General features: G+C 35.5%; 1 protein-coding gene across 1 annotated transcript in view; it reads left to right on the forward strand.

Annotated features, from left to right (window-relative positions):
• The first annotated feature begins 2,516 nt into the window (after positions 1-2,516).
• The window catches only part of LOC129066854 (serine/threonine-protein kinase 33-like), a 190,872-nt gene continuing 169,193 nt past the window's right edge, over positions 2,517-24,195 (forward strand). The window contains 3 exon segments of the mRNA XM_054568621.1: positions 2,517-2,563; positions 7,245-7,433; positions 8,525-8,643. Coding sequence (XP_054424596.1) covers positions 2,517-2,563; positions 7,245-7,433; positions 8,525-8,643 — 355 coding nt within the window.

Below are 24,195 nucleotides of genomic sequence, written 5' to 3' on the forward strand. Positions count from 1 at the left end.
GTTTGTTCAGGCTGCTAAAATTAACTACCACAGACTGAGTAGCTTGTAAACAACAAAAATGTTCCCAAAGATTTGGAGGCTGTGGGACCAAGATCAGGGTGCCAGCATAACTGGGTAAGGGCCCTCTTCCAGGTCGTTCTCAGTGTCTTCAGATGGTGAAATAGGCAAAGGATCTCTCTGGAGCCTCTTCGATGAGGCATTAGTTCTGTTCATGATAGTTCCACCCTCGTGACTTAGAACATACCAAAGGCCCCCCCCACTAAAACAATCACTTCAAGCATTAGAATTTTAACATATAGATTTTGAGGGGACACAAACATTCAAGCTATAGCATAACCCATCATGTAGCCTGCCCCTTTGAGCCACCAAAATGGTGAACTAACTTCTTTAAAGATGACTATGACTTGAGAAGGTCGTCTAATAGGAAATAGTTAAAATATTTCAGTGGAAAGGCTCGTTTTTATCACTATTAAAAAACAAACCAACATATTTTGATCTTAGTAGAAATGAATTTACTCTGGCAACTTCATTAAATTTTGTGTATTTACTTATTTGGGGAATATAACTCTAGTGAAGCAGAGGCCTCTTAGATCTGCTCCCTGGCTCTCATCCCTGCTCCCTTGCACTGTAAAGTAGTAGCAGCTTGAGCACTCTGAGCTCCTCAGCAGCTGACGTTCTCTCTGCCACTTGGCTATTGGCTTCTGGCGTCTCACACTGGTGAGCATGGTCCCCACTGTTTCTAGGCTCAGAGAAGAAAAAGCACATACCACCATGGTTAAAAATGCAGATTCTAATGCCAGATTGCTGGGATTTAAATTTTTTCTCTGACACTTACTAGGTTTATGATGTTGGGCAAGATATTATAATCTTTGTGAATCAGTTACCTTATCTGTAAAATTAGGATAATAATAGTATCTAATTTACACAATTACTGTGAGGAGCAAATGAATTAATACAAGTAAAGCATTGAGATCAATTCATGACACTTAGCAGGGAGGTGCTCAGCAAGTGCACATTGTGATTTATTAAGGTTCAGTTAATTTATTAATGCAAAGGATATTTCACAGAAATCTAAGCTTCCTTCTGAAGTCTTATTGTTTATTCTAGAAATGAAGCCTTTTTAAAAATTGCCAATATACTATGAATAAAGATGAGAACAGCATTCAAAAAATACATATGGTATAATTTCTTACTAGCAACGCACCACACTTTTAACTAGCAGCTTCCACATTTTCATAATTCTTATGATTTTGCATTACATTGGTTGCAAACACACTCACACACACAATTGAAACTCTATTTCCAATATTTCACCTTTAAAATTTTAAAACTCTTCAGAATATAAGGATACTGTATTTTTCTATATACATTTTAAAAAATAAGCCTGTTCTCAATGATTGGCATTAATAATATTCAACGCAACTATTGTGCTAATGCTTAAGAAATACTTAAATATGGGTTTCAAGCAAGCACCAGCTACCATGGAAGTATGCCAAGGTGGCTCAAACTGATTTTTGATGACACAGAGGCAATTCTTGACCCTAGGCCTGTGATGAAATGAAAAAGAAGGCATGAAAAATAAGGCCAACTGACTCTGACACTCTCTGGGACATTCATCGTCATTTCAATAAGGGAGGAAAGACAGGGTTGGTCACCCTAGAAGCTCATTATCTTGTTCTAACCCTTTTGCCTGTAATTCCAGTGGCTGCCACTCCAAAGCCAGTTTTGCCACTTTAACAACATGCACAATATTTTTTAAAGTCCTGTGTTTTATAAGTCCCTCTTGGGGGTTCAGATAAAAAAGTAAGGAAGTGAGACAATGTTATGGTCAGAATATCAACATAGTTTTTTCTCTTTGAAAATTGAAGTAAAATTTAGAATGAGATTGTGAATATGTTTAGCCAAAATGTATTATGAATCAAAGCTTTCTTTATTTTGGTCAGCAAAACCAAGAAGCCAGAAAAATGTTCTAATCTAATATATTAAGGTCAGTTCTCTAAATAAGTTAAAATAGATACAGTTAAAGTAGTGAATCAACATTAGTTAAGCCTCCCACCACCCACACATATCTTCCACAGAGGCTTAGGGAAAAAGAGAGCAATGAGATGTAAGCTCTGTTTTAATATCACTACCTTTGGGGGAAAAAGAAATGGTGAAAGTTGATCCTACTCTGATTGGTAGGGGCTGGGGACATACACAAGGTCTGTCCAGAAAGTATCCATCCATGTAATAGGAAAGATAGAGTCATTTATTGAAGAAGATACAAGAAACATCATATATAGGACAATGATTCCTCAATCCTCTTCAAAGTTAGGACCTTCCTGAGGAAATCTGGTTCATTGGTAGCAGTCTGAATTGTCATTAGCAACTGCAACACAATGTTCCTTCTGCTCTGGTAGAAGAACCTGCAGAACGAATTTTGCTACAGCACATTTCATGTCAAGATCCTGTGTCAAAATCTCGGACACAGTAGTTTTTGGAAACCCCAGCTCAGCTTCTAGTTCTCACACTGTCGGATGCCGGTCTTTGTTGACTGCAGCCCATACGTGCTCAGCAATCTCAGGTATTCTGCTTGTTGCAGGCCTTCCAGAATGTGGATCATTTTCAACAGATTCTTGACCATCTTTGAACCATTCATAACACACTTATCTGCGCTGCACTCACTGCATCATCCCCCAAAACCTTCTAAATCATCTGAATAGTTTCTGCAGAGGAATAATCAAGCTTAATACAAAATTTGATGCAGATTTGTTGCTCTAATCTCTCAGTCATTATGAATGTGACAGTCATACAGTATACCTGCTCTCTTAATGGTGTCTACCGCCCCCACTGAATAGTAGAGTGAAACTGTCATTGTTCACGCACGTGCATTCCAGTCCACTCTCCTTGGCTGCCATGTTACATCAATGTCACACAAACCATTCGCATTACATTAACAATGGCTGGATTTTTTCCAGACAGACTATATATGTATATGACATATATGTATATGTACATACATATATAGATATATAAAATCTTTATTGATTCCACAGAGAGAGGAAGAGAGAGAGAGAGAAACATCAATGTGAGTGAAACATCAGTTGGTTATCTTCTACATGCACCCTGACCAGGTCTCAAACCCGCAACCTAGATATGTGCCCTGACCAAGAATCGAACCCCAGCCTTTTGATGTACTGGAAAATGCTCCAACAAACTAAGTCACAAAGACCAGGGCTGAGGAGATACTTTTAAATATCTGAGCACTGGTCACAAACAAAGATGATTGAAGTTAGACTATGGCTAGAACAGGCTGAAGGAAGACCCAATCTTAAGTCTCTGGTTTCCCTGGCTTAGGAACCTGGGTAGATAAGGCATCTCCCAGAAGGAGCCATTAATACATCTTTTACCAGAGTGGGCAATCATCCTTAGACTGAGGAAGGCAGGACAAACTCCTGACCCTCTAGAGCCAGTGACAAGACTGAAGGGGAAGAAGCTGTACAATTCATGCCACTTATAGCCTTTCCTTTTTGTTCATAAGCCCAATAAATGGCTTCTACCCCTTAAGTACATGTTAAAATGTGCTTAATTCAGTTGAACATGAAAAGGTCAGAAAGATTTGAAATTCAATATTATAAACTGAGGTAGACAAAAAGTCAATTCATAAAATGATTACTTGATCCCAGTGCATAGACCTACTCCAGGTATGGACAACTGATATAATATAGACAAAAAAATAGATATCTAATTATTTTTATGCAAATTATATTATGTTTATTAAAATCACTTTTCAATATTTCCACTTTCAGTGTCTTAGTAAAGGTCTCATAACTCCTCACTAGGTTATTTCAATACTATTGCAATTGGTTTGTTTTCTTCGCTGTGTCTCCAATCTTTATATTTGCACCAGAATGACTTCTATGATAGTTCTTCTGTGTTACCTCTAGAATCTGAAGTGACTAAAATAGAGAAGACACTCAAAAAACAGTACCAAGGCAATAAATGAACCTCAAATCAGAGCTTGGAAAATGCCAATTCTCGGCTCACATATTTTACTGGATTTTTATGACCTACAACATATAATTTATACTTCTTAGCATAATATTCATGTCCTCTACAAAATAGCCCTCAATTTTTATTCACAAATACCTAATGCAATACCTGAAAAAGTATACATTTTGGTTAGACTACACTCTCAATCCAGTTAAAGTGACTAATGATCACAGTACACCTTGCCCTTGGATGTCTTTGCATAGTACTATTACCCCAAACTAGAATTGGTTTCCTTCCTTTTCTACCCTTTCAAGTTATATCCATACCTCAAATACCAGTTCAAGTTTCACCTAATCTGTGAATTATTCACCACCTGGAAGAAATTACTCTGAGTTTACAAACTCTTTGGTTATAAGTTTCTCAGGAAGTATTTACTCTTTGATTTATCAAATAGTTTTTGAAAACTTTTATGTTCAAGGAATTGAGCTAAGAGTTGAAGAACCAAGGGTCAGTGAAACATGGTAACTGTCCACGAGACATATAAGTCAGTAGTAAATCCAGACAGGCAAGCAGATCACTATGCTAGAGACTCTTTAGTAGTTATAATTACAGGGTGCCAGACAACTTTAAGGGTGACATTCAACCCAAGTTCTTGGATGTCAGGAAGGAATGTCTGGAATGAGTAATGTATTGTGCCTGTAAAGAAGTAAATCATTTTTGAAATAACAAATAAGCCCAAAATTAGAATTGTGATTATGTCAATTCCCTCCTCAAAAATGTATAAAGTCTCTTTACTGTCTACAAAATAGAGCTTATGCTGCTAGACACTTACAACACAGGAGTTAAGTGAATGGAGACCCACGAGAGGGAAAGCAGGGTATCTGCAACATGCAAGAAGGCCTGAGGGAGGGAGAGCATGGTGCACTGGCCATACTTTCTCACCCTCCTGACCTCCACAGTTTTCCCCAATCAGTGAAGAGCAGAGCAAGCCTTATTTTCTCTTGTGTAAAAATACTGGAGCAACTTTTTATTTAATCTTCACTACCAGATGGTAAGTCCTTACTTGAGAGAATTTGTTATACTCTCCACAATGTCATACACAAAATCTAGGACCCTAATCAACTAATTGCATTGAATGTAGTTAAATATGATGATAATATTTAGAGGAGAAAGGATCAGCGTCGAGGGAAACAAGATATTTTTTCTTTTCATACTGTTCATAGCTATTAATTTTTAATTAATATTGAACTTGGCTTCTGTCTTCTCCAGAAATTATTTTAACATACTCTCCACTCTGATGCTTCCAGTTTACTCACAGACAACCACAAATGTACCTCCTTCTGTCTGTCAGAGCCCTCCACATCGGATGTTAGAATTTGATGTACAGTTTTGTGCCTCAAGCATCAGAAATCTTTCATCTTTCACTATACTGAGCCAGCGCTTTATCTCTTCTTTTTTCCTTAGGGTTCTATTTTGTTTATCTGCCTGGATAACTTTCTCAGTTAGAGCAAGAAAGTGATTTCATCTGTATTCACTTTTCCTACGATTTCCAACATGAACTAAAACTAAAAAATCATGTGATGGTTACTTAGTAAATGCTGTCACTATCTTATCCCTTTTTCTGAAGATAATGCCTCTTCAATATGCCTTTTCCATAAAGCCACGCAAAATCTTTCTTATTTGTTTTACTTTTTAAAATGAATAGCACAGATAATATGTTTTTTCCTGAACCAGTTGAGAATAAGCTAAGTAGTTGATATCTTGTTACTTCCAAAACCCTTACTGTGTAATTCCTAAAAAACAAGGATATTTTCTAACTTAACCACAATATAACCATCAAATTTAGGAAATTATCACTGATTTGTTACTGCTATGTGTTATGTGCTGAATTATCTTTCCCCCAAATTCATATACTAAAGTCCTAAACTTAGTACCTTGGAATATGACTGTATTTGGAGATAGGGCCTTTAAAGAGGGGATTAAGTTAAACTCAGGCCTGTAGCAGAGATTTTCATCCAATCTGGATGTGAAGAGGCAGCAAGAGGGCAAGCTTCTTCAAGCCAAGAGAGAGTCCATAGAAAAAAACCCAAGTCTCCCAACACCTTTGTCTTGGATTTCTAACCTCCAGAACTGTGAGCAACTAAGTCTCAGTTGTGTAAGCTACCCAGTCTGTGAATTTTGTTATGGCAGCCCTAGAAACTAATTTGCTATCTCATCCACAAACCCCATTCAAATTTTTACAATTGCCTAATAATAAAATGTGTAGTGAAATATGCAAAGATTGACAGTTGTATTTAATTGTCATGTCTCTTTATTCTTTTTAATCTGGAATAGTTTCTCATTCCTTCATTGACTTTCAAGACCTGGATGCTTGAACATACACTTCTGCTGAGCTATTTTGTATAACAGCATTCAGGTTGTTTTGTATGTCATTATGTGCTTTATTTCATTGAATACTATTTTGTACTTTGACCCAGCGTTGGCAATGCTAATTTGACCACTTGATTATGGTTATGTCTTCTTTGATTTTCCACTTAAAAGCTACTCTTTTGTTTTTCTTTTGAAATTAAAGAAATTTATTTTTGTTTTGTTATTCACAGGGAGATAGTTTGAGATTATGTAAATGTCCTGTTCTCATCAAAATTTTATCCAGTATTTTTAGCATCCGCAGATGATTCTCACCTGTACCAATAACTATGAATTTGCCAAATCATGAGTTTTTAATTCCTTCTGTGTTATATGGTTTTCTACTGAAAGGAAAGATTTGCCTTCTCTTTGTTTATATATTCATTTGTTTATATAATTTACATATTTATTCTGATGCTTAAGTCATCTCTACTTTCAACAGTGGGGCCACTCCAAGTTCACTTCTATGTTCTTTTGACATGTTCCCAACATTCTTTGAAGACTTTCTTCAAAACATGTTCCAAGCTCATCTTACATATTTACTGCCCCATTCCTAGAATCAGTCACTTCCTTAAGAAGCCATGGTTTCTCTTCGTGTCAGTGGCATTTACAAGGCAAGATCTAGGCATTAAACGAGCTTATCAGTATTGGAGTGCCACTGCTCCAAAGCTCTTTTAGTGGGCAGAGTTGGATGTACCCCCACACACATGAGTTCACATTGATAATCATTCCAATCCAAGAGCATCAAGGGATTCATTATAGTTTTCTTTCTCTCTATACCTATACCTCCATTCTCTGCAGTGAGAAATTTTGATCCTCAATATATGCATCAATGTAAATAGGTTCAGTCCTTACTGATGTCACAGGTCTATTGCTGACACCACCTCAGTACAGGCACCTTCCTCAACCTTCTCACACTCTGACCCTCCCTGGTGGGCTACTCCTATCAGTCTCATTCAGCCACCCTCTTCTCCAGCTCAGGGCCACGACGCCACCCCACCAGTGCCTGATGGCATTGCTGTCAGCCTCGGCTGCATTTTTCAGGAGGGAATCAGGCAAGTGAACTATTTCTTTCAAGTTAAATGTTTTCTCCAACTAAAGAATTAAAACCTAGATGTCCCAGGTCTCACAAAAATGTGTGTAATAATGACTCCCAAATTACAATAGTCCATTCTCCTGCTTGTGTTCAATTAAACAACCTTATTTATTTCAGAGTCTTCTGATGAGATTACAAAGGGGTGTGCTGTTGGGTAAACACTTTAGTTCTTTCACTCTTTTCTGAAAGCACTTGTAGCCACCTAATTGAACAAGAAGCACCTGGGAGCATTTAAAAACTGAATATTCAAATCCTATTCCAAAGCATAAAGTCATAAATTCTGTTGTAAGTCCCAGACATGGGCATGTTCTAAAGTTCTCCATGTGTTTCTTCCTTCGATTAGCCACTGATTTAAAGTGTTTTTCTTCTCATTACAGATTTACTTATTAAAATAACATGTGACCTAAACATATTGTGAGAGGCTAAACTGGGATAGAATCCCTGATCTCTGCTCCCTGAGGAGTCAGTTCCAATATGTTCCTGCCTTTGAGTGGGGGAGGGACATGCTTCTAGGCAACATAATGCAGCAGAGGTGAAAAGTTTTGGAAGATGTAAAATAGGTTCCAAAACTGTTCATTTTGAATTTATTGAAAAGGAAATCATCTGGGTTAGACCTGACTTAATTAGTTGAAAATCTTTAAAAGAAGAACTGGGCCTTCACTAATGAGAAGGATGCTTTTCCTTTTCTGGCTTTGATAAAGTAAGTTGCCACCTTATGAGAAGGCCAATGGAGAGGGTAATGGAGTGAGGAACTGAGCTCTTCTAGGAGGTGAGGGTAGTTCTGGCTAACAGCCAAGAAAAAAAACTGACCTCTGTCTCACAGCCGCAGAAAAATGAATTTTTCCAACAACCACAGGGATCTTGAGAGATGACCTTTCCCCACCTGATAATCTGGTTGAGAATGCAATCTGGGCAATACCTGGACCGCATTTTTGTGAGATTGTGAGCAGAGAACGCAGGTAAGCGGTGTCCTGATTCCAGACCCACAGGAAAGTGAAATCATGAATGTGTTATTTTAAGCTGCTATTTGTGTGAAAATTTGTTTTGCAGAAATACAAAACTAATACAGTTACCAGCTTCCTTTCGGCTGCCAGGTGACCTTTCCATTGTTAGAAGTTATCGATCATATTTGGATCTGGGGATGAAAAGAGCAGGACGTTGGACACAAGGTAAGTGACAAGTAACTATTTTCGACTGATTATATATCAGGGGAAAAACAATCGACATATGATAAGCATGTCTGCTCTATTTTACCCACTTAAAGAATATTTACAATTTCAAGGATTGCTTTTGATGTTACTTGCCCTCCTTCTCTATGCAAGATGTCAAGCCAGCCATTTAGTATCATTTCCCTAACGGGTCATATTTCCCTACATTGAGACATTGGTGGATAAATGTTAAAATAAATCACTGGGGTCAGAAGATAACACTAAGAGAATTTTGAAATTGATTATGAGTATCTTTAATGAAAATAACATGAATTAAATTCAGCCTGACATTACCCCAGCTGTTCACACTTACTCAAGCCCTCAATATATACATACCCTTAATATGAAAATCTATACGAGCTTTTTTTTTCATTCAACTAACTTAATTATATTTCCTTATAATGTCTATAAAACAACTCCTTTATAAATATATTCCTAAGATAAAAACAATTATTTTTTCCTTGAAGAAAATTTGACCTGGTATGTGGAAAACGAGACATAGTAGGCCAGAGCTGGAAATTTTAACAGCTTTTGAACAAACTTTGAAGCTTTCTGAAAGTACTAGAGGGGACTTTGATGCAGACCGATCATGACGAGTGCAAGGGGCTGCTTTGTTCTGAGATTTTGTCACTTCATCTGTCCTCTATGGCCCATACTTAGGCCAAACTCATTTCCTCATGCCTCACATTCTCTGAACCTGGCTTTCTCATTTGAAATATCCTACTTGCCTTCACACTCATTTCTAACTACTGCTCTACAAATAAATTCAAATTCAACCTCCTCTGTGAGGAAGACTAATGCTGTCTTGAACTTTACATAATACAGCAAAATATCTTCTTAGTAAAATGGAAAAAGTTAAAAAGAATGTGAGCAATACAGTTCCTCAAGACAACATGTTCTGAGGTTTTCAAGCTCAAGTTCCAAGAGAAGAATTTTCTAAACTCTGTTTTAGAAAATATCCAAGTAGATGTTAATTATCTATTACATAAAGGAGGTTGGATCAAATAATTTAGATAAATACTGAGGAAAAGAAAATTAAACAAAAAAAATTTCTTAACTTTAAAGCTTCTTAGAATATCTGTTGTAAATCGCCAAGAAATTGGGTCATATAGTTTGCAGGATTTTCATAACTTTTTCAATTACTGAATAATTTTTAACCTAGGAAGACAATTGGATAAATTATACTCAGTAATAATGGTTCTTAGGTAAGCCTCCCAAACCAACAATGGCAGCATCAATATCTCCTGGATACGTGTTAGAAATGCACATTTTTGGACCCCATCCCATACTTACTAAATCATAAACTCTGGGTGTGGGACCCAGTTGTCTGCGTTTTCACATGGCCATGCACCAGTTGATTCTGACACACGCTGCAGTTTGAGATCTGTGACTTTATTCCACACGTAACTTGAATAATCCCGACCATTCCTCTTTTCAGAGCACATGTTTACTGTAGAGATGTTTTTAAAGAGTAAGAGGATTAACACTGGGCACTGTGCAACCACTGACACTGGGAGCACAATTTCCCCCTGTGGAGTTTTTAAATGCTTAGTGAGAGTAATTGAAGAGCCAGCCATGAACAATGTTTAACAGCTCTGAGAGGCCTCCTTAAGCATTGACTCTAAAATCAAAGGTGTTTAATCGATAGGAAAAATATAGGTATTTTCCCTCTCTCCAGTCTGTCAGTCTGATAATTTACAGCTTAAGAGATTTCTTTTCAAATGAACATCCAAGAAGCAAATATGTAAGATAACATTTGTTCTGAAGTAATTTGTCAGCATTGCCATATGCAGCTGAGGTTCAGGGTGTGTATGTTAGTAATAAATGCTAGGTATTTAATTGCTAAAATCCAAGAAAATATGGTATATATGACAGCTTTATAATTATTAATTTAAAAAAATGGAATAATCGGAATACCAAAAGGCAATACATTTTAGAGGGGACAGGGATTCATTTCTATCTGTGCTCCATGGGAAAAACAATGACAAAATTTGGGCTGGCTCATTGTAGCTTATATATATTGCCTCAAGAGCAGAGTGGCTCTTTGCTGTCACTGAAGTTCTATGTCAAGGAAATAGCTTCAATTGAATTAATCCACTGGACCTTTCAGTAAGAGATTTAGGCCTGGGATAAATAAACCAAGACAAGTTCTCCAGTTAACTAGATTACCAAGTTAACAACTGAGTCTAGTGTGCTTGCCATTTCATCAGTTGAAATCTGCTCTTTCTTGTTTGAAAGAAGGTTTGTTACAAGACACACCAGTCTTATATTTCTAGCAGCCTTTTACCAAAATTGTTCCCCACATAATTCAGTCAGATTACAGCAGATAAAACAATGGGCCTGTGGAGCCAAGTAGGATGTTAGTTCAGAAACATCTCTTTCTTATCTTGAAAATAATGTTGTCACTGTCAAAACAAAACAAAAAAACAAAACAACCTGACAATTTTCTCTTATTTTAATATGGAAGTATACAAAAAGTGAGCTAAATTCTTACTAACGTAACCATTCACTTATGGGCTATTAATTGCCATTATATTTTCGTAAACATTGTTTACTAGTTTCTACTTTTCAACCACAGGCTAGCCATGTATAGGAATAATGTTAGATTTTTGCTAATTATTTGCTCATTTCCATAATAACAGGGCTCACACACACTTTCAGGTGACAGATGTGATAAAACATGTTTAAACCCTCAGAAATGTCCTTTGTAACTATTTTCGGCAGAGAGATTGATACTTAGTGCACTACCCAAACATGCAGTATATGCTACTCTATGGAAACATGAAAATCCAAGGATATTAATAAGCTCCAACAAAACTGGAGGAAAATTCAATAATTATTTCATTTACATAATTAAAGTATTTTCTTTGTCCATTGATAGCAAGCTTGAAAGAGAGTTGAAAATGATGACTTCAATTATAATTCACCTCTGAAAGCTAAACACAATCACTATTTGATGAATGTTTAATAATTTTAAATCATTAATAAATCAATACTTTCATCCAACAGGTAACAGAGAATATAAGCTGCTATAAAAGCTTAAAAATTGACATAATTCTAAATTGACTTTCTCCCTTCACTATTAAACTTTAAAAAATTATTGAATTTATTGGGGTTGCATTGGTTAATAAAATTATGTAGGTTTCAAGTATACAGTTCTATATACATCATCAGTATATTGTATTGTGTGTTCATCACCCAAAGTCAAGTCTCCTTCCATCACCATTTGTCACCCTTTACCTCTTCAACCTCCCCATAACCCCCTACTCTGGTTATTATAATACTGTTGTCTGTGTCTATGAGGGGCTTTTTTGTTGTGTACTTCTTTTCCTTAATCCCTTCACCTATTTCACCTAGCTCCCCCCGCATGTCCAAGAGCTGTCAGTCTGTTCTCTGTATATATGAGTCAGTTTCTCATTTGTTTGTTTATTTGGTTCATTAGATTCCACATATAAGTGAAATCATATGGTGCATGTCTCTGACTGGCTTATTTCACTTAGAATAATAACCTCTATGTCATCCATGCTGACATAAGAGGTTTATTTTTTTATGGCTGAGTAGTAAAAGATTTTGTAAATGTACTGCATCATTCTACCCACTTGTCTACTGATGGACCTTCATGCTTCTTCCAAATCTTGGCTATTATAAATAGTGCTGCAATGAACATAGTGGTGCATGCATTCTTTTGAATCAATGTTCTGGGTTTTTTGGAATATATTCCCAGAAGTGGAATCACTGGGTGGAGGCAGATTCACTTTGAATTTTCTGAGGAAACTCCATACTGTTTTACACAATGTCTGCACTAATCCGCATTCCCAACAAGAGTGCATGAAGTTTGTTTTATCTCTGCATCCTCGCTAACACTGATCACGAGGATTTATTGATGATAGCCATTCTAATAGGTGTGAGATGATATCTCATTTTGGTTTTAATTTGCATTTCTCTGATAATTAGTGACACTGAGCATCTTTTCATATGTCTATTGGTCATCTGTATGTCCTCTTTGGAGAGATGTCTATTAAGATCATTTGCCCATTTATTAATAGGATTGTTTGTTCTTTCTTGTTGAGTTATATAAGTTCTTTATAAATTTTGGATATTAACACCTTAAAGGTGTATCATTGGTGAATATGTTCTCCCATTCCATGTGTTGTTTTTTTCATTTTGTTGATGCTTTCCTTTGCTATGCAAATTTTTTTAGTTTGATGTACTATAATTTTTCTTTTTTTCTTTTTGTTTCCCTTGCCCAAGGAAACATATCAAATATATCATAATCATAATCATCAAATATATATATCATATATATGGTTACAAGAAATATATATATTTGATGTATCAGATATATATATATATATATATAGTTACAAGAAATATTGAAATTTTACTGCCTTTTCTTCTAGGATTTTTATATACAAAATACTTTTTTTTTTTTTTCTTCCCAGCTGTCCAACTGATTTTTTTTTTAATTAATTTATTTACTTTTTAAATACATTTGTCTCTGCCTTCCCCCCTCTTTCCCTTGCCCCCCCCCCTCCCTCCCTCACTCTTCCCCCTGATCTTATATGTCCTTACCCCTTCCCTTCCCTTTCCCTGCCCCCCCCCTTCCCTCTTGTCTCTGTTGACAAAATACTTTAATCCATTTGGCATTAATTCTTGTGTATGGTGCAAGGTGGTGATCTAGTTTCATTTTTTTGCCCATATCCTGTCCAATTTTCCCTGAATAGATTATCTTTTCCCCATTGTGTTTTCTTGACTCCTTTGTCAAATATTAATTGACCATAAAAGCATGCATTCATTTATGGGCTATCTATTCTGTTCTATTGATCTATATGTCTATTTTTATGCCACTATCATGTTGTTTTGATTACTATGGCCTTGTAGAATAGTTTGACACCAGGTAGCATGATTCCTCCAACTTTATTCTTCATTCTCAAGATTGCTACAGTTATTCTGGGTCTTTTATGGTTCCATACAAATTTTTAGAATATTTGTTCTAGTTTAATGAGATATGCTACTAAACTAGAAGTGATATCTTGATAACAATTGCATTGAATCTATAGATTGCTTTGGGTAGTATGGACATATTAATGATGTTAATTCTTCCTACCCATGAACACAAGATATGCTTCCTCTTACTTGTATCTCCTTCAAATACTTTCTATAGTGTCTCATAATTATCTAAGTACAGGTATTTTACATCCTTGGTTAAATTTAGTCCACGGTATTTTATATATTTTTTATGCAATTGTAAATGGGATTCTTAGTTTCTTTTTCTGATTGTTCATTAGTGGTGTATAAAAATGCAACAGGATATTTTATATCCTGCTACTTTACTGAATTGATTTATCAGTTCTAATAGTTTTTTTTTTTATTTCTTTGTAGAATCTTTAGGATTCTCTATAATGACAAATAATGAAAATTTTATTTCTCTTTTTCAATTTGGATGCATTTTCTTCTTTTTCTTAATTGATTGCTGTGGATAGACTTTCAGTACTATGTTGAATAAGAGTTGTGAAAGTGGACATTCCTATCCTGTTCCTGATTTTACAAGAAACATTTTTACTTTTTGCCCATTGAATATAATGTTAGTTGTGGGTTTGTGAGGTATGTTTCCTCTATTCCAACTTTGCTGAGAGTTTTTATCATAAATAGTTTCTGGATTTTATCAAATGCTTTCCTTGTATCTATTATATAGTCATGTGATTATTTTTTATCCTTCATTTTGTTTATGTGGTATATCACATTCATTGGTTTGTGGATATTGTACCATTCTTGAACTCCCAGAAAAATGTCCCAATTGATCATGGTGTATGATCTTTTCCATATATTGCTGGAATCAGTTTGCTAATATTTTGTTAAGAATTTTAGTATCTATGTTCATCATGGTATTGACCTATAATTTTCTTTCTTTGTAGTGTCTCTTTCTGGTTTTGATAATAGGATAATAAAGTTAGCTTGGAAGTATTTCTTTTGAATTTTTCAGAATAGCTTGAGATGGGTAGGTGTTGGTTCTTCTTTGAATGTTTGGTAAAATTCACCTTTGAAACCATCTGATCCAGAGCTTTTGTTTGTTGGGAGTTTTTGATTACTGCTTCAATTTCATTACTGCTGAAATCGGTCTATTCAGATTTTCTGATTATTCCTGATTGAATTTTTGCAGATTGTGTTTCTAGGAACTTATCCATTTCATCCAGATTAATCAATTTGTTGGTATATAGTTGTCTGTAATATATTTTTTCAATCCTTTGTATTTCTATGGTTTCAGTTTTTACTTCTCTTTTATTTCTGATTTTATGTATTTGGTTCCTCTCTCTCTCTCTCTCTCTCTCTCTCTCTCTCGATGAGTCTGGTTAAAGGTTTGTCAATCTTGTTTATCTTTTCAAAGAATCAGCTCTTGGTTTCATTGATCTTTTGTACTGTTTTTTTCAGACTTTATTTCCTTTATTTCTGTTCTAGTATTTATTATTTCCTTTTTTTTAACTCACTTTGGGCTTTGTTGTTCTTTTTCAAATTTAAGTGTAGTTTAATTTTTTTTATTTGATATGTTTCTTGTTGTTTGTTTGTTTTTTTTTTTTTTTTTTGAGGTAGGCCTTTAATGCTATGAATTTCCCTCTAGGACTGCATTTGCTCTCTCTCATAGATTTTGAAATGCTGTGTTCTGTCTAGGGCCGTACCACACTGAATGTGGCTAATCTAGTCCGAAATGCTGTGTTCTCCTTTTAATTTGTTTTAAGGTATCTTTTGATTTCTATGTTGATCTCATTATTAACCCATTTACTGTTTAATAACCTGTTATTTAGCCTCCATGCTTCTGTGTGCTTTTCAGGGTTGTGCGTGTGCGTGTGCGTGTGTGTGTGTGTGTGTGTGTGACTTCTAGTTTCATATTATTTTTGTTAGAGAATACACTTGATATGATTTCAAGCTTCTTAAATTTATTGGGACTCGTTTTCTGTCTTAACATGTGGCATAACCGAGAAAATGTTCCATGTGCACTTGAAAAGAATGTATACTCTGCTGATGTGAGATGAAATGCTCTGAAGATATCAATTAGAGCCATATGATCTAGTGTGTCATTTAAACCTGCCACCTCCTTGTTGATTTTCTGTCTAGAAGACCAAACCACTGATATAAATTGGGTATAAAAAAATCCCCTACTATGACTGTTTTACTTTCAATCTCTGCTTTTATGTCCATTAAGATTGCTTTATATATTTAGGTTCCACTATGTTGGGTGCATAATTGTTTACAAGGGTTGTATCCTCTTGATGAATTAACCCCTTTATCACTCTGTAGTGTACTTCTTTGTCTTTGTTTTAAAGTCTATTTTGTCTGATATAAGTATTGCTACCACAGTTTTATTTTTTCATTTTCATTTGCATAAAACACCTAATTCCATCCACTTACATTCAGACTGTGTTTATCTTTTGTTAAGAGGGGGGTCTCTTGTTGACAGCATATATATGGGTGTTATTGTCTTATCCATTCAGCTACTCTATGCCTTCTGTTTGGAGAATTTCAGACATTTACATTTAAAGCAATTATTGATAGGTACATATTTATTTCCACTTTATCTTTATAATTATGTTCCTTTCTTCTCCCCTTCTCCCTCCTGCCACCGTCTCCTCCTCCTTCCCCTTCTCCTCTTCCTCCTTCTCCTTCTTCTTCTTCTCCTTGTTCTCCTCCTCCTCCTCCTTCTTCTTCTTCTTTTCTTCCTCCTCCTTCTTCATATTCTGCTGCTCCTGCTTCTCTTTCTTCTTATTATTCAAGAACACTCTATAATATTTCTTGCAACACTGGTTTGGTGGTAATGAACTCCTTTAGGTTATTCTTACCTGGGAGCTTCTTTACTTCTCTTTCAATTATAAATGATAACCTTACTGGGTTAAAGTAGTTTTGGTTATAGGTCCTTGCTTTTCATCACTTTGATGGTAGTCCCTTCTGGTCTGAAGGGTTTCTGTTAAGAAATCAGCTGGCAGTCTTATGAGAACTCTCTTGTAGGTAACTAATGGTCTTTTTCTTGCTGATTTTAAGATTCTCTCTTTATCTTAACCTTTGCAATTTTAATTTTGATGTGTCTTGTTATGGGCCTCTTTGTGTTTATCTTGTTTGGAATTCTCAGAACTTCCTGAATTTATGTGTCTTTTTCCTTCACCAGGTTAGGGAAGTTTTCAGTCATTATTTCTCCAAATAGTTTCTAGAACTTTTTCTACTCTTCTCCTTCTGATCCACTTATGATAACAATTTTGTTATGCTTTATGTTGTCCCAATGTTTCCTTATTCACATTTTTAATTTTTTTTCTTTTTGCTGCTCTGTTTTCTGCTACCTTGTCTTCCAAATTGCTGATTTGATCTTCTACTTCATCTAACCTACTGTTTATTCCTACTGTTAACCTACTGTTTAGTGTATTCTTCATTTCAGCTATTGTAGTCTTTATTTTTGACTTGTTCTTTTTTGGTTTCTGTGTTCTTGGTATCCTGTGGTATCCTGTGGCACAGTCTCCTTGATCACTTACGCTGTGTAATCCAGGAATGGTCCTTGTTTGTGTTATGTGAGCTCTCCTGTTGTAATCGAGTCTTGATTGCTATGGTTCCATTTATGTGTGTGGACAACCCACAGGCTGTCTGACTATGCTATCTACTCTGACCATAGTGTACAAGTTACTAAGCAGGTACAGATCACACAAAGCAGAATTTTCCCAGCAGGGTCTCGTGACTGTGGAAAGATATCCCTTTGCATTTGTCACTTGTGAAGTGAATTAGATCCTGCTATGAATTCGTTTGCAGCTGGCAACTTGGTGTGTTGTTTCTAGGGACTCTTGGAAGGAACTCCAGTGTAGGTCAATGTCAGATGCTCCCTGTGACTGGCCCTGGGCAATTGTTTGGAACTACAAAGTGATCCACAGTTTGGGGATCCACAGATCCCATCTGCTGGGTATGCATGGTGCCTGGATCCCAGAGTGTTCACAAACAGAGCAAAGCCCTCCAGCTGTCCTGAAATGAACATTGTAGCGTGAGCAAGAAAAAAGTGATGACAATTTCTGGGGTTTATCACTACCACAGCATAATCTGACCAGTAAAATATTCTTGGGTTCACTGTTGGCAATGTACTGAACCTGAACAACATTTGAAGATCAGTTTCTGTCATCATACTGGGTAGCAGGAGGATCTAAGGAAATGATGCCATCACTATGGGTTACAGCCTGGCCCTTCCCTTAAATTTTTGGTAATCTGTGGGACCCTATGAGAGAGAGAGAGCCCCAAAGATACCTGAAGTTGAAACTCTTGTATTGGAAGAGAACCTGATGAAGTTTTACTATGAATTATATCCCAGATTTGTGCACTACAGCTGTCATCTGTTTACATATGCTTTATGTCTAGAAATCTCTGCAGCCAGTATACTAGTCCTGATCCACCAAATGCATTTAATTCTGACTTCTAAGACCAAAACTTGAGCTAATGCTCCATGTCTTACTCTGCAAGAAGGCTATTAGGATTGATTTTGCAAGTAAATATAACATTAGAAATAATAACATCACTAATTTGTTGAATACTTAAAATGTGCCAAATCGTATGTTAACAAGTTTACATGGATTATCACATTTAGCCTTTCCAATAAATCTATGCAGGTATTATTATCCTCACTTACCATTTTAGGAACTTGGAAATTAGAAAGTTTAAAAACTATCCCTGAGTCATACAGCTGGTAGGTGGCAGAGCCAGAATGATAGCGCAGGTCTGCTTGATGCCAATGTCATTTCTCTGTAGGGCTCTCATTAATCACTTCTCACCTGGATTATTGGAACCATTGTCTAACTTCTGTCTCTGCTTCGTGTCTGGTTTTCTTCTTCAATCCTTTCCCACTCTAGGTAGAATAATTAATAAGTGCATAATACAACCTTGAAAATTTTTATTAAAATTGTACTGGTTATTAATTGCTTCTTACATAAAATCTAAACACCTCATTGTGTCATATGATGCACCCAGGACAAGGTCCCAGCCTACTTCCCAGCATAATCTTCCACTACTCCTATGTTTCAACTATATGATCTTCTAATGCTAGACTGCTTTTGCTCTATTGATACTATTCATAGCAAAGTGATTATATTCAGTCTCTATGTGCAACATCCTCCAAAAGAAGATCCATGCAGTCATTCATCTAAATCCAACTCTCACTTAATAAGACAATTTACATATAACCTGCTCCATGGAGAATTTTGCAATATTTCAATCTGAGATAGACATTCCTATTCTCTTTTGGTAATTTTATGCAGTTCATTTTCATTATGTAAATAATATGATTCTCTAAGTACATGAGCCCTGGAATCAAAAAGTCAGAGGTTTGAGTATCTAGTCTGCCACTCTCTAGTTAAATATGCTCTAAGTTATTTAACCTCTAAAAAACTCATTTTCATAGGTGGTAAAAGTAATATAAGCATTGAACTTCCTTACATGGATTTTTATTTTACACAGACATGTATTTTACAATGCTTTGTTTCAGAACTACATTAGATAATGAGATTAACACAATGTTTGGCTATAGTCAGAGTTCAATACAAAATGTATTGATATCCTTATTTCATTGAACACATTACAGAATAATTATCCACATAACAGTTTGCAAACTCCTTAATGTCAAGACTCTTTCCTTCCTTAAACACAACACCAAATATAGTAGGCTCTAAGTAAATATTTGCTAATTGGATCAATGGATAATTTTTAAAAATTCAGAAGATGCCATTTAAAATGCTCAAAATCAAAGAGATTGGCATGCATTTAGGGTCCTTGGGATGCCAAAATTTGGCATTGAAAATACAGTTCTGTATTTTGGACAATTCTATCCCATTCTAATGTATGAAATCATGAAGAAAAAGAAAAGATAAATGCTGAGATAACAAAGGGACTCCTTCCAAATTGTGCCTAAATGCCCAGTGTAGTAAGAGATCCATTCTGAGGTTAAGGAAGAAAAAATGGAAGCTTATAGACTAAGGAGTTTTGGAACATTGCTTAGAACAATGAGCCAAAGAGTAAATGAGGGAGAAATATCAGCATGCTGAGAAGTGGTCAGGGCCAGGTTTCAGCTGGCTGGTATAAACATTGAGAAGCCAGGTCTCCTTGGCCATTGTTCTTTCTCCAGGATGCATACAAGCATAAAGAAGGAGTCCTTCCCTCATAGTGGATCGCATGAAGGAGATCATCAAGGGCAACACTAAGCTTAAATAGACAGAGTATAGAATTTTACTATAATCATTTGCAGTGGACCAATCAGGTTCAAAAGAGTTTACATATGCACTCAGAACAATATTAATAGGAATAAGTAAACAACTCTACAAATAATTTTAAACAGACTTCCTTTGCTTAATAATGGTTAGAGAGGATGAAATTAGAAGGTAGAGTGTGGTTGATGATAAAATGAATCATCACTTGAATTTTTCTTTAGAATCACAATAATCACAATAGAGATAATGAATTCAAGTCAATTAAGAGAATTAACCTATATGAACATAAGTCACTTTGATATGATTAAAACTGACATGCCCTTCAATAAATTAATATAAGCATAATTTTTTCCTGACTTCACTTCTGCTTGTATGTGTTTTTAATGACATAATGAGAAAGAAAAATAGATGAAAAAGGAGAAGGTAATGAAGAAGGGTCAAGGGAGGGAAGCAATGTAAACAAAACCTTGAATTTGGGACATTTGTTTTTAGAGATGAACGGAAAAAGAGAGCTGTTTCGTTTAGACTGTTTGAATCTTCCAAGTGCATTAGGGCTTCTAGTAGTCACCTTTAGTTGTGCCGTAAGACAGTATGGTGGAAACAGATCATAGGAAGAAGTAGAAGCGTAAGTGGATGGCCAGGCTTGAGAAATTAAACATTTAAAAGCATTTAATTCTTCCTGTACTTGAACTTTCATACGCAAGAAAAATAAATTTAATTGTTATATAGTTCCAAAAACTTTGGGTGCATTAAAAAATATTACAGAGCTCATTGTTTCCAATATCAGGGCTATAAATATAAATGAAATCACACAATATATGTTTTCAGGTTTTGTTTGTTTGGTGCCTGTGAAGTATATCTCTTTTCATATTCCTACAAATTATACATAAATGAGATCTGTTTTTCTCTTATAATAAGAAAAGTGGGACAGACCTACTTCCCCGACACTGCCTTGACATTCTCTCCAGTGAACCATGAAGCAAATACAACTTCCCTAAGTACTGTTATATTTGCTTACCTGAGAGAAGGAAAGCATGAGGAACACCACTGAAGGTTTCAGCATTTTTTAAACAAAAAGTCATCTAGCCTCCCAGAGGAATCAAAAGAAAGAAGTCAAACAATCCCATCAAAGTGATTTATTTGTGTCAAGGGATGAGTGAACCAAGCTTCTCCTATTAGGTCGGGAAGGAGATCACATACAGATCTTCTCTGCCTCCATATCCCCATTCTTATCCATTCTTCTCTCCATAGCCCTTTCTCATCCTGCCCATTTGGTGTACTTTCATCACCCAGGTGAGAAACTACACTCCACCACCAATGCCGAATGCATGTGATTCTTTGTGGTTTGCCCTCTGGCCCTCTGTGGACTCAGGCAGATGTTACTGGAAGTTTGTCTTTTCCCAGGAAAAGGATTAGGTTGGGCTCTGGCATAAATACTATTTTAAATTCTTCTAAAGGCAAAGGAGTTGAATTTATAGCATACATGAGAGAGATTTATCTATTCTCAGGTATCAGAGATTCTTTAGTGAAGACATGTTTCTTAGCTGAGAATAATGCTACAACTACATCAGAAAATGGGGACAGAGAGGTAGCAAGAAGAAAGAGAATGGATACATTAAATAGAGCTTTACCTTCATGATAATATTTAAATATTATATTTATTTAAGATATTCAGGAGACATTACCAATTGTATTTGTTGAAATTAATGTATATTGACAGAGAAATGGATATACTGAAAAGTTTCATATTATTGTCTTTCAACAAATATCGCCCATCTTCATAATTTATATTAAATTTTGCTTGGCTTTGCCTTTCTTCAAAACAAATATAATAACAATTTAGAAAGAGTAAATAGATATTAAAACAATATAAAATGTTCCAAAGTAAAATAACAAAGTTTCTTCTTATACATATTGAGGATTAACTTTAATAATAATAATAGTGAATTGGCATTTAATTATAACATATTTCCAAAATGGCATGATTATAAAGCAGATGTAATTATATTTGTATTTGATAATATAATACATATTATGTTTGTATTTGGCTGAGAGATGATTAAATATGTTCTAAAATGGATGTTACCTGCACACAATGAGAAAGGAGGACGCTGATAATGCTCCTTTACTATAATTATTTTGGCCAGCTGGATTGTGGCACACATCACATTTGTCATTTTCTATATTAGATCTGGACTGTATTCATATGTTAGATGAGCAGGAAGTACCCAAAAGGGAACAGCTCCTACACCTTAATTATCAGACACACATGCATACATACAGAGAGTTATTTGATAATCCTATGGCTTTTCTCACCGGAAAGGAATTATTCATACATTAATTGCATCATGAGAAGAAAACTAGAAAATCCAACCAGGTAACATGCAGCCTAGCCAGGCTGCAGTTTCTGTTCATGGAAGGTCAGCCCTCTTTTTCTTTCTCACACTTCGTTCACTGAGCTCTGTATAACATGGTCTATTGCAAGGGCAAAGTACTTTCAAACCACCAAAACATACGTATATATTACAGGGTGTGTTTATTATATTATCTACTTCAAGTAATCAGTAAATTATAAAATTAACTAATGGGAAATACAGAATTGTGTTAAACATACATGGCCCTAAAATAAAGCTTAGCCAAAGAAGTCAAGTGGGAATAGACAGAAAAAATTTTGTGTGGGTCATACATGCTCAGTTTGTCTGGAACATTTTCTAATTAATTCTCATGTCAAAGTTTTCAAACTGTTAGGTCCCACTTTCCCCATGTTTTTCACGCCTATCAACTGAAAATGTGTATCACATTGAAAAATTAGTGCTTTAAAGTGTTTCTCAGTAATTTACAAAAAATATATAATCAGCATCATATTGACAATAACCACAGTAATTATGTCTTTTTAAAATGAAGATGGTTTTGGAGATAAAAATCAATAGAAGGGAAGTGTTCACCTTTTTTTTTTTCTGGTAGTATTTCATTAATTTTTTTTCTTTTAATTTACTGCTTTAGAGAGACATGAAAGGAGAGACAGACAGACAGACAAACATAGATTTGTTATTCCACTTATTTATTCACTTATTGGTTGCTTCTTGTATGTGCTCTGACCAGAGATCAAACCTATAACATTGGTGTATCAGGATGATACTCTAGCCAACTAAACTGCTTGGCCAGAGCCATTAATTCTTAATACTTTTAGCAATACTCATTGTGTGATCAGTCAATTTTCTAGATACCAGGGTGGGGTCGGGGAGTGGCGTGGAATGTTAAGCCCTGGCTGGTGTGGCTCAGTGGATTGAGCTCTGGCCTGTGAACCAAAGTGTTGCCAGTTCGATTCCCAGTCAGGGCACATGCCTGTGTTGCAGGCCCAGTCCCCAGTGGGGGACGTGCAAGAGCCAGCCACACATTGATGTTTCTCTCCCCCTTTCTCCTTCCCTTCCCCTCTGTCTAAAAAGAAATAAGATCTTTTTTAAAAATATTTTTAAAGAAATGTTGATATGATACAAACCTGGCCTTGAAAAAATACTTCGTCTGGTAACACAGATTGAGTATGTTAATCATGAGCATTAGGTGCCTTATAAAGAAAATGGTAAATTATCAAAGGAACACTGAGACCAAAACAACAAACTCAGTAAGTCTACCTGGTAGCCTCCCACCAAAAGATGTAATTTCAAATGTGCGGTAAATGATAATGTTAAAAAATAGGAAAAAATATTCTGAGGATATGACCTACACCATAGAAAGACCTTCATCCAGAAAATAAATATGTGGAAGTTATTTTTACAGTGGAAATTAATAGGAATTGATCAATTAAATGGGAGGAGTCAGAAGAACAAATAAATCAGTTTGAAGTATTCTCAGGAATTCTACATTATAAATGTTGATATGTAAAGAGTAAAGTTTTTAAAACATTCATGTAATGTTCTCTTTGTATTTGTTCTAGTATGTGTCTTTTGTTTTAATCATCAATACCTATACTTGAATTTGTTGCTGAAGGGATACAACATAAATTACTGTTCAGATTATGCATGCTGGGTTATCATAGTAGGAGATTATCCAAATTCATTTCCAACTGTATACAATTTGATAATTTAACTAGTTAATTTAGGTAACATTCAGTGTCATTTTGATATATTTTTTTTTCTGCTGGCTTTCTACCATCTTTTTAGTGCATAGTGCAGGGTGGGCTTTTGATAATTTTGTATAACTAAATAAAGGAGGGATAAGCCATGAAAAGGAAACATCAAATCAAAGTCTCTAATGGGAGACCAACCTTGGTAAGAAAGCCAATTTGGCTAAAGCAGAA

Source organism: Pteronotus mesoamericanus, unplaced genomic scaffold (assembly GCF_021234165.1).
Source record: "Pteronotus mesoamericanus isolate MK-2021 breed Mesoamerican mustached bat unplaced genomic scaffold, CSHL_Meso_final contig_20, whole genome shotgun sequence".
NCBI lineage: Eukaryota > Metazoa > Chordata > Mammalia > Chiroptera > Mormoopidae > Pteronotus > Pteronotus mesoamericanus.